At 38.9% G+C, this 15,955-nt stretch overlaps 1 protein-coding gene across 4 annotated transcripts in view; it reads left to right on the plus strand.

The window, feature by feature from the left end:
• The window catches only part of EML6 (echinoderm microtubule associated protein like 6), a 287,813-nt gene that overhangs the window by 180,340 nt on the left and 91,518 nt on the right, over nt 1–15,955 (plus strand). For all 4 annotated transcript variants that reach the window (XM_018055247.1, XM_018055248.1, XM_018055249.1 and 1 more), the window contains exons 12-15: nt 2,368–2,535; nt 3,484–3,590; nt 10,126–10,244; nt 12,132–12,318. In XM_018055247.1, the coding sequence (XP_017910736.1) occupies nt 2,368–2,535; nt 3,484–3,590; nt 10,126–10,244; nt 12,132–12,318 (581 nt within the window). The remainder of the gene's footprint in view (nt 1–2,367; nt 2,536–3,483; nt 3,591–10,125; nt 10,245–12,131; nt 12,319–15,955) is intronic.

Here is a 15,955-nt window from a genome sequence, read left to right on the forward strand (position 1 = left end):
AGGCAGCCAGCCATTCAGAGATGCAGGGAAAGAGCATTCCAGACAGAACACAAGTGCAAAAGACAGAGGCAGAAGAGGGCCTGGCATGCCAAGACGCTAGTGAGACTAGAGCAGAGTAAGCGAGGGAGAAAGAGGACAGGAAGGAAGATCAGAGAAATAAGGCCTAAATATTGGTGACACTGGTGCCTTCCATGGTGGCTCAGTGGTAAAGAACCTGGCTGCCAGTACAGGAGACATGGGTTTGATACTTGGGTCAGGAAGGTACCCTGGAGTAGGAAGTGGCAACCCACTGCAGTATTTTTGCCTGGGAGATTTCACAGACAGAGGAGCCCCTCAGGCTACAGTTCATGGGGTCACAAAAGAGTCAGACACAATTTAGCAACTAAACAACAAATCTGTGTTTGAAAGTTGAAAGACACTAATGTTTGAAAGTTCTAGTTCCCGCCTACTAAGGGTGTATGAGCTAGCTATGGCTGTATAACAAATTCTCCCCCTCCTAAATTTAGCAGCTTGAATCAATAATCATTTATTATCTCATAGTTTTGGGGAGTCAGGGATTCAGGAGCAGCTTAGCTGGATGATTCTAGTTCCAGGTCTCTCATGAGGCCACAGGCATCTGAAGACTAGACTGAGGCCAAAGATCCTCTTCCGAGATGTTCCCTCACCTGGCTCCTGGCAGAAGGCCTCAGCTCCTTGCCATGTGACCCTCTCCCTGAGCTGCTTGGATGTCCTCATCACACGGTATCTAGAGATCCAGGAAAGAGCAAGGGTGCATCCGCAGCGTCTTTTATAACCTCCTCTTGGATGTCACACACCTTTACTTTTGACAGTCTATTTGTTTTGATTTGTGTCAAATAATGTGTGGACTTATTTTTCCAGCTTTATTCAGATAACATTGACAAATAACATTGTATATGTTTAAAGTGTACAACACGGTGATTTCATTTATGTAAATGCTGTGAAATGATCACTACTTTAAGGTTAGTTAACATATCCATGACCTCAGTTATTTTGTGTGTGTGTGTGTGTGTGTGTGTGTGTGTGTGTGTGTATACACCATGCTGTATATTAGTTCCCCAGAAGTTATGCATCTTATACTGAAAGTATATCTTTGGCAAACATCTCACCATCTCCCCAACCCCCAATCTCCTCATAACCACAAATCTACCATGTTTTTCTATGAGTTTGATGTTTTTAGAATTGTGGGCATTTTTAAAACAACTCCAAAGAGATGGATTAAATCCTAAGGAGGGTGTAAAGGTCAGGGCAGCAAGGGATAGCACAGTAAGGTCTACTGAGATGTGGAGAGAAAGTGTTTACTTTATAATTATTGAATTATCATCAATCGGCATCTCCAGATGATCAGAGTTGGAATCTGTTTGACTTCATTAACAGTCTAATCTCTTTAAACTTATTTAGGAAACTCTGTGTAATGGGCAAGGTTGCTTTTGAGACTCAAGTCCTTCCTTTCCCCTTCTGTGGCAGCATCCCCCTTGTCTTTTTCAGAGGCCCTGGTATAATAAAACCTCACCTGGTCAGAACATACTTTCAGGAAAATAACATGTATCAGCCATTTTTGCCTTCCTATACATTTAAATCATTATCTCCCTTGTGTGTATTTAAATTTTAAGCATGTGATAGTTAAACAGGTGGCTTTTCCCCCATTAAAGAGATGCCGCTTAGAGGGACTGTGATAGCTAGAAGTGTTTCTGAAGAAGGGACAGGGTGCTTGTGGGCCCTGGAAATGCCCCACAGTCTTTGGGGTCCTAGGCCCCCACATGAAAAGATGGACCTTGCTTACTTGCATGAGTGCCTTTATACTGCTGTGTATGGACCATACACTGGAGACTTTGCTTCAGTAATTCAGGGCCAAATATAAGTTCACAAAGCTTTTCTATTGCATTTACTACCCAGGGATGGTGTTCACGGAGTAAAAGTAATCAATTTAAGAGAAAAAAGTTTCGTTCTCCCAACTCTACCTCATATGACCCCAAACAATAACTTAACATTTCCCCCTTCAGAATTATTTTCTGTTTCCCAGTTGTAAAGGATTGCCTGTTGTATCTCATACTTAAATAAGAATGTGTAAGATATTTATTCTTTAGCTTTTATTTGCAGAATCAGTGAAGCAGTAGGTGTTATTTGGAACAGGTTCAAGTGTGTCTTTAGAAATAGAGCTCAGATTTTAAGACCTAGTTTTAGCTTAATCCATACTGGAATGATTGACATATCTTTTGAAACATTCACTTATTTATTATATATAAGACTGAAGATTATATTTTCTAGTTTATTTAAATAGAAACGTAATTTTTTAACCAACAGGTTCCTTTTTTTTCCATAACTAATCTTCTCAATAATATCTTTCAGGAGCCAAATTTAGAAAGTATGTGGGCCATTCTGCACATGTTACAAACGTCCGCTGGTCTCATGACTTTCAGTGGGTATTAAGCACAGGAGGGGCTGACCACTCAGTTTTCCAGTGGAGATTTATTCCAGAAGGTGTCAGCAATGGCCTGCTGGAAACTGCACCCCAGGGTAAAACCAATAATAATTTTTCAACATGTTTTTTTTTTTTCAATAAAAATTTCATGTAATGGCCTGACATCTCTTCTGAAGATAGAGTTAAACCATTTTGAAAAATTCATTCCTACCATAAATTTAAAAATTAAAAAAAAAAAAACAGAAAAACATTTTGAGATATGGGTCAATCGAATATGGGTCAATTGGATAATTTCCTTCAAAGAATTTTGCTTATACTAAATGAAAGCTGAACATCTAAAGTTTACATGAAGAATTAACTTTTGAAAATAATACTACACATACATTTCAGCCTCCTTAGGACAATTCTGATGGATGGTGGGGCTGCTGGGTAAGGTGACAAAGTAACATTTGAAATAGGAGTTGCCTTCCTAATAGAGATCAAAGAATGATCCACAGTCAGGATCAGCTGTGTTCCAGGTCAATGGATATATTGGTCCTTTAATTTATTGTACTTTCAGTAGTAATGACCACGTACTATGTGAGGGAATGGTTTTTATTGGGAGGGATTCTGCAGCAGTTTTGACCATGATAGTTACCAGCACCTAGTGGTCATGTTAACAGGCTAAAGAAGATTTTTACTGAATAAGTGGTTGAATTTCCTTCTGACCCAGCTTCCTCTGTGGTAAAACCTTCCCGTCTCCGCTTTTCTCTTTCAAAGCAAGATTTAAAACCAAAGGTCCATTATCTAATACAAGTGTGGAGATGGTGGGGGGAGTTACGCTAGTCTGTTAATACTCCTAAAAAGAGAGTGAGAGGTATGCCAAACTTAACCAAAAGATGAAAGAAAAAAGATGTTTTAAGAATCTACAGCAAATGAAAATTATGGTGTATGATGTATTTTTATTGAACTCAGTAGGATAGAAGAAAGAAAATATTTTTAAACTTTTTAGCCATTAAGAGTCTCAGAATTTCTGCTTGTTTCTTGTGGGGGTATTTCTGCAGACGGTGGCACTGATTCCTACAGTGAAGAATCTGATTCGGATTTATCTGACGTGCCAGAGTTGGACTCTGATATTGAGCAAGAAACTCAAATCAATTATGATCGCCAGGTCAGTAAACAGGAAGCCTTATGACAAATACCTTATAACCCCAAATCTCAATATTATTCAAATCAGACACTGCACTAAAATTGGTTAGTCCTTCGGCAAAAGAAAATAAAAGAATTAGTAAAATTGCCTACTTCTTATCTTTAAATACAGATTTGAAATAAGGCTTTTACTGATCATGTCAGCAAAAAAATTTTTAAGGAGAAGGTAGTAGCAAATTTTAAACCAGAACCCATGACAATTTGGGTTTTCTGCTTTCCTAGCAGCTAAAATTTTTAAATATCTATTACAGAAAAATGTGCAAGTAAGTTACCTGATTTTTCGTTTTTCTAAGCAGATCACTAAAGCATGTGTTTTCTTTATAGAACAGGAGACGCTGGAGGCATGGTAGTTTGCCAATGAGTGATTGTCCTGGTGTCTCTCTTAGCTTATGGAGACCATTATCCATTTAATTAAAGTAAAAGCCCAAATACAATGCGTATTATCTGTCCAGTCAGAAATCGTCTTTGGTAAAAAAAGTTGGACAATTACAACTAATTGAGTACTATTTTTTTAAACAGATATTTAATTTTAGCACTAAACTGTGTATTAAAATGCACAATCCTTCACTGGAATCTGGACACGTATCACCTTCTTAATGGTAATAACTCTAGAGGTTCTATTTTCTTCCTTGTCATTTAACAGAGGTATGTGGAGCAGATTCCATAAATGGACATAGACTGAATAAGATTTCAAATTTCAGACACAGCAACTGTCAGTGTTGCCCATGGAAACTTACCATAGGCCTATGGCAGCTGCCATGTATCAGGTATCTCTGTGGGGCCACGTCCTGTGCTTTCCGTACACCAAATCCAACCCCACAGTAACCCTGCAAGGTTAAGTACTTTGCCCGCATCCATATTGCCTGTAGTGTTAGAATAAGAAAGTGGATCTGGTCTTCTCTGTAGATGCACATTCTATGTGCTACTTAGCTTTGCCCCTACATAAGCTCTGAATGTGTGACTTTTCAGATGATGCCTTTTTTTCCAGCCTGTCATTGTCACTCACTGCTTTCAATGTTTGAAAAATTAGATTAGCACAAAAGTAGTCCAACTGATGTCTTGGGTCAACTTCAAGACTAAATCAGTTTGACTGTGTATTGATACAATATATTATGCTATAGATAAAGATTTGAAAGGAAATGATTAATATGGAAATATGAAAATATTACACAATATTATATCCTAATATTAAGGTGAAATGGAATGAACAATGAAAGGGGAAAGCAAAATGAACATACAATTTAAAGAAAAAAGAAAGAGAAAAGCAATTTTTTTAGTTGAGATGTTTTTATTTAATAAAATGGTACTTGTAAAAGAACGAAAAGGAATGACTTGATTGAAATTCATGCCTAAGATTTATATATTCTCCCTGACGTCTTGCTTTTTAAAGTTTTCACCTGTGTTATTTGATTCATGTTGTCTGAATTTGATTCCTGAGTTATTCCTGAGCTGGAAGTCTGTTCTACAGATGGGACTTTGAGGCCCGCAGAAGTTATGAGACTTGTTCAAATAAGCAGTAGCAATGCCGAGACTAGAATTCAGTTCTCTAAAGTAGTTGATAAGCTGATGAAAGCATCTGAATTCAGATGAATAATTATCATTAGGCTTTAAAAGCTTACTTCATTGCATCTGTAATAGACAAGGCAGAAGTGAGATGTCTCTTGACTTCCTTTTTTTCAGAATAATTTTTGGTCAAACCCTAAAGAAGAGCTTTGTTATAATATTTTCATGATTTTTTGTAATGTAGTTTGATTGAATTAAATTTCATTTAAATGTATTAAATTTTTATCTCTTGATGGTAGGGCACAAGTACATTGTAGACAAAAGATGGATTTTATCCACATTTACATCATAGGGAATGTTATCCCAGTCAACAACATATTTTAGGTCCTAGATTAGGCCAAGAGCTTTGCTCTATATCCAAGTCTGATCTGGAAGGTTCATGGGGTCATGAAAGAAGGATAATTCCCAAGAGTGATCACCATGATTTGCAAGGCCGTGTTTTACATGTCAGAATAATCTAAAGATTTCCTGCCTAGAAGAAATTATAACAAAATATTTAAATTATATTTTATTGATAATTTTATTTAATAATTTCCTTTCATATTTATCTGAAGTAACTATATTATCTGGATATAAATTGATTAAGAAACATAATAGCAGAATTTTTCAAAAGAATTCTTTTAAATCCCAGTGATTTAAAAGATACTCAAGTTAGCTTTGTTCATTCAGTTCAGTTCAGTTCAGTCTCTCAGTCATGTCCGACTCTTTGCAAACCCATGAACCGCAGCATGCCAGGCCTCCCTGTCCATCACCAACTCCCAGAGTTTACCCAAACTCATGTCTATCGAGTCAGTGATGCCATGCAACCATCTCATCCTCTGTTGTCCCCTTCTCCTCCTGCCCTCAATCTTTCCCAGCATCAGAGTCTTTTCAATTGAGTCAGCTCTTTGCATCAGGTGGCCAAAGTATTGGACTTTCAGCTTCAACATCAGTCCTTCCAATGAACACCCAGGACTGATCTCCTTTAGAATGGACTGGTTGGATCTCCTTGCAGTCCAAGGGACTCTGAAGAGTCTTCTCCAACACCACAGTTCAAAAGCATCAATTCTTCTGTGCTCAGCCTTCTTCACAGTCCAACTCTCACATCCATACATGACTACTGGAAAAACCATAGCCTTGACTAGATGGACCTTTGTTGGCAAAGTAATGTCTCTGCTTTTTAATGTGCTATCTAGGTTGGTCATAACTTTCCTTCCAAGGATTAAGCAAGTCTTTTAATTTCATGGCTGCAATCACCATCTGCAGTGATTTTGGAGCCCAGAAAAATAAAGTCAGCCACTGTTTCAACTATTTCCCCATCTATTTGCCATGAAGTGGTGGGACCACATGCCATGATCTTAGTTTTCTGAATGTTGAGCTTTAAGCCAGCTTTTTCACTCTCCTCTTTCACTTTCATCAAGAGGCTCTTTAGTTCTTCACTTTCTGCCATAAGGGTGGTGTCATCGGCATATCTGAGGTGATTGATATTTCTCCCAGCAATCTTGATTCCAGCTTGTGCTTTTTCCAGCCCAGCGTTTCTCATGATGTACTCTGCATAGAAGTTAAATAAGCAGGGTGACAGTATACACCCTTGACGTACTCCTTTTCCTATTTGGAATCAGTCTGTTGTTCCATGTCTAGTTCTAACTAGAAGAAGTAAAATTCAATCTTATGTTCTCAATTTCATTTGTCTTTTCAAAGAACCTACCCTTAGTTTTATTCATCTTTTTTCCAATTTTCCTATTCTCTATTTCCTTTATTTCTGTGCTAATCTCTGTTATTTCCTTTCTTTTAACATTGAACTTATTGTCCAAACTAAGTCCAAACTTCTTTCTAGTTCCTTGATGTATAATACTAAGTTCTTTATCTGAAATATATCTTTTTTCTTAATGGATATGTTTATTAGCTACAAATGTTCCCCTTAGATATGCTTTTGCTTTATCCTATAAGTTCTGGTATGTTGTGTTTCCATTTTAATTTCTGTCAGATTTTTAAAAATTTCCTTTTTAATTTCTTCTTTGATCCATTAATTGTTCAGAAGTGTGTTAATTCCTACTTATTTGTGACTTTCTCAACTTTCTTCCTGTTACTTATTTCTCAGTTCAGTTCAGTAGTTATAGTTGTGCCTGACTCTTGCGACCCCATGGACTGCAGCACACCAGACTTCCCTGTCCATCACCAACTCCCAGAGCTTACTCAAGCTCATGTTCATCGTGTCAGTGATACAATCCAACCATCTCGTCCTCTGTCGCCCCTTCTCCTCCTGCCTTCAATCTTTCCCAGCATCAGGGTCTTTTCCGATAAGTCAGTTCTTCACATCAGGTGGCCAAAGTATTGGAGCTCCAACTTCAGCATAAGTCCTTCCAGTGAATATTCAGGATTGATTTCCTTTAGGATTGACTGGTTTGATTTCCTTGCAACCCAAAGGACTCTCAGGAGTCTTCTCCAACACCACAGTTCAAAAGCATCAATTCTTCTGTGCTCAGCTTTCTTTATGGTTCAGCTCTCACATCCATACATGGACTACTGCAAAAACCATAGCTTTGACTAGATGGACTTCTGTAAACAGAGTAATGTCTCTGCTTGTTTAATATGCTGTCTAGGAGAAGGCAATGGCACCCCACTCTAGTACTTTTGCCTGGAAAATCCCATGGATGGAGAAGCCTGGTAGGCTGCAGTCCATGGAGTCGCTAGAGTCAGACATGACTGAGTGACTTCACTTTCACCTTTCACTTTCATGCATTGGAGAAGGAAATGGCAACCCACTCCAGTGTTCTTGCCTGGAGAATCCCAGGGACAGGGGAGCCTGGTGGGCTGCCGTCTATGGGGTCGCACAGAGTCGGATATGACCGAAGCGACTTAGCAGTAGCAGCAGCAGGTTGGTCATAGCTTTTCTTCCAAGGAGCAAGCATCTTTTAATTTCCTGGCTGCAGTCACCGTCTACAGTGATTTTGAAGCCCCCCAAATAAAGTCGTCACTGTTTCCATTGTTTCCCCATCTATTTGCCATGAAGTGATGGGACCAGATGCCATGATCTTAGTTTTTTGAATGTTGAGTCTTAAACCAGCTTTTTCACTCTCCTCTTTCACTTTCATCAAGAGGTTCTTTAGTTCCTCTTCACTTTCTGCCATAAGGGTGGTGTCATCTGCCTATCTGAGATTATTGATATTTCTCCTGGCAATCTTGATTCCAGCTTGTGGCTCAGCCAGCCCAGCATTTCACATAATGTACTCTGCATATAAGTTTAATAAGCAGGGTGACAATATACAGCCTTCACGTACTCCTTTCCCAATTTAGAACCAGTCTGTTGTTCCATGTCCAGTTCTAACTGTTGCTTCTTGACCTGCATACAGATTTCTCAAGAGGCAGGTAAGGTGGTCTGGTATTCCCATCTCTTGAAGAATTTTCTGCAATTTGTTATGATCCACACAGTCAAAGGCTTTAGCATAGTCAGTAAAGCAGAAGTATGTGTTTTTCTGGAACTCTCTTGCTTTTTCCATGATCCAGCGGATGTTGGCAATTTGATCTCTGGTTCCTCTGCCTTTTCTAAATCCAGCTTGAGCATCTGGAAATTCTCAGTTCATGTACTGTTGAAGCCTAACTTGGAGAATTTTGAGCATTACTTTGCTAGTGTGTGAGATGAGTGCAACTGTGAAATAGTTTGAACATTCTTTGGCACTGCCCTTCTTTGGGATTGGAATGAAAACAGACCTTATCCAGTTCAGTGCTGAGTTTTCCAAATTTGCTGGTATATTGAGTGCAGCACTTTCACAGCATCATCTTTTAGGATTTGATATAGCTCAGCTGGAATTCCATCACCTCCACTAGCTTTGTTCATAGTGATGTTTCCTAAGGCTCACTTGACTTCACACTCCACGATATCTAGCTCTAGGTGAGTGATCACACCATCGTGGTTATCTGACTCATTAAGATCTTTTTTGTATAGTTCTTCTTTGTATTCTTGCCACCTCTTCTTAATATCTTCTGCTTCTTTTAGGTCCATACTTATTTCTGGTTTCATACAATAGTGGTCAGAAAAAGATACTTGATATAATTTCAGTCTTTTTAAATTTATTGAGCCTTGTTTTGTGGTCTAACATTATCTGTCGTAGAAAATGTTCCTTGTGCACTTGAGAGGAGTGTGTATTTTGCTGCTGATAAATGAGATGTTGCATATTTGTTTGTTGGAATATTTGGTCTGTTGTTGTTGTTGTTTAGTTACCAAGTCATGTCCAACTCTTTGCAACCCCACAGACTGCAGTGCTCCAGGCCTCCCTGTCCCCCACCATCTGCCAGAGTTTGCCTAAGTTCATGTACATTGCATCAGTGATGCCATTTAACCATCTCATCTTCTGTCATCCTCTTCTCCTTCTGCCTTCAGTCTTTCTCAGCATCAGGGTCTTTTCCAGTGAGTCGGCTATTCACATCAGGTGGCCAAAGTTTTTATGCTTCAGCTTCAGCATCAGTACTTCCAAAGAATATTCAAGGTTGATTTCCTTTAAGATTGACTCGTTTGATCTCCTTGCTGTCCAAGGGACTCTTAAGAGTCTTCTCCAGCACCAGAGTTTGAAAGCATCTCTTCTTTTGGCCTGTGGTATTGTTCAAATCTGTTTCATTATTGATTCTCTGGTGGTTCAGTCCAGTTGTTGAGAGTGGGATTTTACAGTTCCCAACTATTATTGTATTGATATTTATTTCTTCTTTTAGTTGTTAATATATGCTTTGCAGATCAGATGCTGTCAGTTGCATAAATATTTACCATTGTTAAATCTTCTCGATAAGTTGGCCCCTTTACCATTATATAATGCCCTTCTTTTGCTCTTGTGACCACTTTTAATTTCTAATGTCTTCAAAAATTTGATTTCCTGCAATTAAAGATTTCCTGAGAATGCCAAGATATTTATGTATTTGAAACCTGAAGAGTGTCTCACTAAGTGCTTCTGTTACCCATGAAGGTTTACAAAGAAGATCTACCTCAGCTAAAGCAGCAAAGTAAAGAGAAAAACCATGCAGTGCCCTTCCTCAAACGAGAAAAGGCTCCTGAGGACAGCCTGAAACTCCAGTTCATACACGGGTAGGTGACGTGGCACCGTCCTTATCAGCTTGTCATCCTTTGCAGGGCTGCCCCACTTCAGGCTGCTCTCCTCTCCACCTTGCACTTACTTGTGCTTAGTGTTTTAACCATGACTCTCTGTCCAGTTTTCTCGGTGTTCCGTGTCCATCTCAGTGTGCGTGTCTAGAGTTTTCGTGCTTCATGTCCGTTCGTGATACATGTGTTACTTTCATTCCTTGTTATTTCACTTCATTCTCTCCGTCTCTGCTTCCTTCATTCCATAACTCCTGCTGTATTCAGCTGGCTTTCCCAGGACGACCTTTCTTTGAAACACTTTTGTTCATATATGTCCTAAATAATTTTGAATTTTGAAAATCATGTGCAACTTTCCACACTTTAAGTTGACATCGAAGATTTTTCAACCTAAACTTAAATGCTTGTAAAAAGAGTATGATATCTAGTGTTTTATAAATACTCAAATTATTTATGGCTCACATTATAAATGGCTCCAATGGAACCTAAATGTCATAGACATTTGGTTTCCATCATTATCAGTTTAAAAAATACATGAACCCATATTTCTGTTCTACTTCTCCCACAGAATTTTACCCTAATGTATTATTTTTATGCTCGTAAGTCTTTTATTGATCACCCTGTCTTAACTTCAACAAGGAAAAAACATATCTATCAGTTCAAATTAAATTTAATTCCCTGTGACCATAACTCTCTAACTCTATGCTCTCCAATACAGTATCTACTTGTAGCCAATGAACACGTGAAATGTGACTGCTCTGAATTAAGATGTGCTGTATATAGAAAATGGACACCAGATTTTGAAGACTTAATGTAAAAAAAGTATACACATCATTAAAATGTTTTATATTGATTCTAGGTGTACGTGATAAAATTTTAGACATATTGGGTTAAATATTAAATTTCATCTGTTCCTTTTCACTTTCTAATGTGACAATTATACCTTTTTAAATTACCTATGTGATTTACATTATATTTCTATTGGACAGTGCTGCTCTTAGCATTAATACATTTTTTCTGGATTTAATTATCATTATAACTATTAATATTAATAATAAAAAGCTGGCCAAATCAACATAAAGATAGTATAAATTCTGATAAACAGTTGTTAAACATGAAAAATTTTATTGGAAAAAATATTTCTTAAGATAGAATTTTTTCAATGAGTTCAGATATATGTGCATATATATTTCTTATTGCTAAACGGTAATACAGTTTAGCATTTTATCTATTCTAATTTTGCACTTTTAATGTAAGCACTAAGAAAACTTACTCATATCTACTTATTTAAGTAGATGAGAATAGAGGCAGTTTTATCACAGCAATGGTAATCAATTCTTTAAATTCCTCTTGAGTTACAGGCCAAAACTATAGATTGCGATTTTGATATATCACACAAAATTGTAATTTAATGATCCATCAGCTGACAATTCAGTTAAATCACTCTTCAATTTTGTTAAAAGCAAAAAATTGTTTTGGTGTCCCTGAATAAGATTCCAGATGAGTGAGAGGATTGACTTCCTAAGTTGGGAGGAAGGCAGTTAGGAAACGGGAAGTGGGAAAGGAAAACCTGCCCCTCATCACAGGTGTGTTCTCAGACCGGTCAGTTTTAAGAGAAAGCACATATAGTAGCTGAGGATCTGGAAGTAAATTCTGTTAAAATTCCCAGTGTCCCTTTGCCCCTTTGAAAGTCATCACTTGCCTTCAGAGATCTCATTCCCTCATTGAAGATCGCTGTCACAGGCAACTGTGGAGACACCTGGGTTCTACTTGTGCGTGTCCTTGTTAGCAGGTTAACTTTATCTTCTCACAGCTTCTGCTCTGTACACTCACTGCTTATTGCACTACTGTGCGTTTCTTGGACCTGTGCTTCAGTTACAGAGGCTACGACTGTAGGAACAATCTGTTCTACACACAAGCTGGAGAAGTGGTCTATCACATTGCTGCCGTTGCTGTCGTGTACAACAGGCAGCAGCACTCGCAGAGGCTATACCTGGGGCACGACGATGACATTCTCAGCCTGACCATTCATCCAGTGAAGGACTACGTGGCCACTGGGCAGGTATGTATCTCCCCTATAAGACGCGGATTTAGCTGGAGAGAGAGGATTTAATTTTAAACTCAGTTTACGTAGAAGAAACTCAAGAAACACTTGGTAGAAATAAACCTGAGGTAGGAAGTTGAAGGTGCAGTGAATGCTGGATCGTTTCATAATGGTGGGGAAAATCAACCAATACATGCTGGGGTTCGATCCCTGGGTTGGGAAGGTACCCTGGAGAAGGACATGGCAACCCACGCCAGTCCTCTTGCCTAGAGAATCCCATGGACAGAGGAGCCTGGCAGGCTATTGTCCATAGGGTTGCAGAGTCGGACATGACTGAAGCGACTTAGCACAGCACAGGAAGTTGCGGGTGCAGTAAATACAGGATCATTTCACGATGGTGGGAAAGTCAACCAATACATACCAGAACTTTTGGGAAGCCTTTGAGAGATTCTTATTCTGACATGATGAAATCTGTGAACAGGATTAGGTGAAACTAAAATAATGTAAGTTCATAAAGTCTTACTATATTTACCTCCTTACTCAGAACTCAGTATATCCTAGGTACTGAAAACTGTTTACTGAACAAACCATATTATAATACCAATGTAACATCTAGTGTATAGTTATTGTTATAGAACTTAAAGTTGTATTAATTTGGGCTCATTTATTATTTTATATTTTAGCCTTCAAAAAACTAAATTTTATCTGAACCATCTTGGAATGCCTAAACTTTGGATTGAGTCTATAAGTGAAAAGCTGCTCAAAACAGAGCTCTGTGTTCAATTCAGCAAACAAAGTATCTGTTAAACTCAGATCTTGCTGGTAAAGCAATAGTATTGTCAACAGTATTTTCAGTATTGTGCTCTTTTCTACCAATGTTTAAATTGCATTTTTATTTGGTTTTATCATGAGCTTTTAACTGTAGGAAATACTTCACCTGATCCTCAACATCAGAGTGGCAAATTCCAAGAAAAACTGCTGGTATGAAGAGACCTGGGTTTGATTCCTGGGTTGGGAAGATCTCCTGGAGAAGGACAGCTACCCACTCCAGTAGTATTCTGACCTGGAGAATTCCATGGACTATATAGTCCATGGGGTCGCAAAGAGTCAGAGGCAACTGAGTGACTTTCACTTTCCCTTTCACTTTCATGAGGGTCAGAGATTAACATGAGACAACAAACTATTTCTGAGACTTGACAGGAGGTAGAAGTCTTTGAACAGGGTTTATAGCCTGATGTTCACAGCCATGGATGAAACGGGTATGTAGAGAAGTCAGCCCCCAGAAATGTGCATTTGGTGGGGAAAGAGTTCATAGCTCTTATATTATTTGTAAAAGGATTACAATCCCCCAGAAGGAAAGAGCCATTAATTTAAACATGATGTGCTTCTCTTCCAGCTGTAAATTACATCATCTATTCTGTCTTAGCTGACATTAAATTTCATAAGTAATTGATCACTGCTTTGCCTTTTCACTCTTTCCTGCCCCCTCCCCCCTTTTTTGTCTTTCTTAGAAACAGATGATGCTTGATTCATGGGTATTTAACATCCTTCCTTTGAAAAAACACCAGAGATTGGTTCTTTTTTTTGTTTTGTTTTTGTTTTGTTGTTTTTTTTTAAAATTTTATTATTATTATTTTTTTAATTTTAAAATCTTTAATTCTTACATGCGTTCCCAAACATGAACCCCCCTCCCACCTCCCTCCCCATAACATCTCTCTGGGTCATCCCCATGCACCAGCTCCAAGCATGCTGTATCCTGCATCAGACATAGACTGGCGATTCAATTCTTACATGATAGTATACATGTTAGAATGTCATTCTCCCAAATCATCCCACCCTCTCCCTCCCTCTGAGTCCAAAAGTCCATTACACACATCTGTGTCTCTTTCCCTGTCTTGCATACAGGGTCATCATTGCCATCTTCCTAAATTCCATATATATGTGTTAGTATACTGTATTGGTGTTTTTCTTTCTGGCTTACTTCACTCTGTATAATCGGCTCCAGTTTCATCCATCTCATCAGAACTGATTCAAATGAATTCTTTTTTATGGCCGAGTAATACTCCATTGTGTATATGTACCACAGCTTTCTTATCCATTCATCTGCTGATGGACATCTAGGTTGTTTCCATGTCCTAGCTATTATAAATAGTGCTGCAATGAACATTGGGGTACATGTGTCTCTTTCAATTCTGGTTTCCTCAGTGTGTATGCCCAGCAGTGGGATTGCTGGGTCATAAGGTAGTTCTATTTGCAATTTTTTAAGGAATCTCCACACTGTTCTCCATAGTGGCTGTACCAGTTTGCATTCCCACCAACAGTGTAGGAGGGTTCCCTTTTCTCCACACCTTCTCCAGCATTTATTGCTTGCAGATTTTTGGATCGCAGCCATTCTGACTGGTGTGAAGTGGTACCTCATTGTGGTTTTGATTTGCATTTCTCTAATAATGAGTGATGTTGAGCATCTTTTCGTGTGTTTGTTAGCCATCCGTATGTCTTCTTTGGAGAAATGTCTATTTAGTTCTTTGGCCCATTTTTTGATTGGGTCATTTATTTTTCTGGAATTGAGCTGCAGAAGTTGTTTGTATATTTTTGAGATTAGTTGTTTGTCAGTTGCTTCATTTGCTATTATTTTCTCCCATTCAGAAGGCTGTCTCTGCACAACAAAGGAAAATATAAGCAAGGTGAAAAGACAGAGATTGGTTCTTTACCTAAACCCCTGAGGATCCACCACACTTTACACTGTAACTGGTGGGAAGCAGACCAGTATGCCAGTACCCTCTCCTGGGGTAATTGGGCCTCCACAGGCCAGTGTGAGAGCTGGGTGGACTCTGCTGAGTTACATGCATGACTTCATGTCCCACTTTTCCTTTTAGAGCCATCATACCCAACAAGGACTTTTTCCGCCTGTGTATTATAAGTGTGGTGGCTTCCCTTGTAGCTCAGTTGGTAAAGAATCTGCCTGTAGTGCAGGAGACCCAGGTTCAGTTCCTAGGTTGGGAAGATTCCCCTGGAGAAGGAAATGGCAACCCACTCCAGTATTCTTGCCTGGAGAATCCCATGGACAGAGGAACCTGGAGGGCTATAGTCCATGGGGTTGCAAGAATTGGACACAACTTAGCAACTAAACCACCACCACCATTATAAGTGAGGAAAACCAATTTAGTGGTACAGTTTTATCTGTTATTGGGAATTGGTGTGATAGAAACTTGTGTCCCCTTGAGGAGAAGCCACTTAATGACAGAGTTAAGCCTTGAGACTTTCACTTCCCAGGGGTAAAAGTAGGCCCAGGCCTCCTTGAGGTGGGTAAATAATTGGGGCAAGTAAAAGAGCTCTTAGAATAGACAGTGTCATGAAAACGAACAGCTGTGTTTTTTGATTAAGGAGTGGAATCGTGTATAGAGTTGAGAAGGTGGGAAGGGAAGGATAGAACTAGCTGACAGAACAAAGCCCAGAAGACATTTGAACTAGAGTCTTAAATGTCCCTTAACTGGGAGCCGTACACCAGGTCAGGCTCTGCTGGGACCCATCAAGACATTTAGACTCTTGGTTCCTCAGCTTCCTCTTCTGAGAAGCAGTGGAGTCGGACCAGAATATTTCCCAGGGTCTTCTGGCTCTCCACATAGGTGGGGTTTGATTTCTGAGAAGCGCTTGA

This window comes from Capra hircus, chromosome 11 (assembly GCF_001704415.2).
Source record: "Capra hircus breed San Clemente chromosome 11, ASM170441v1, whole genome shotgun sequence".
In the NCBI taxonomy this organism is placed as follows: Eukaryota; Metazoa; Chordata; class Mammalia; order Artiodactyla; family Bovidae; genus Capra; species Capra hircus.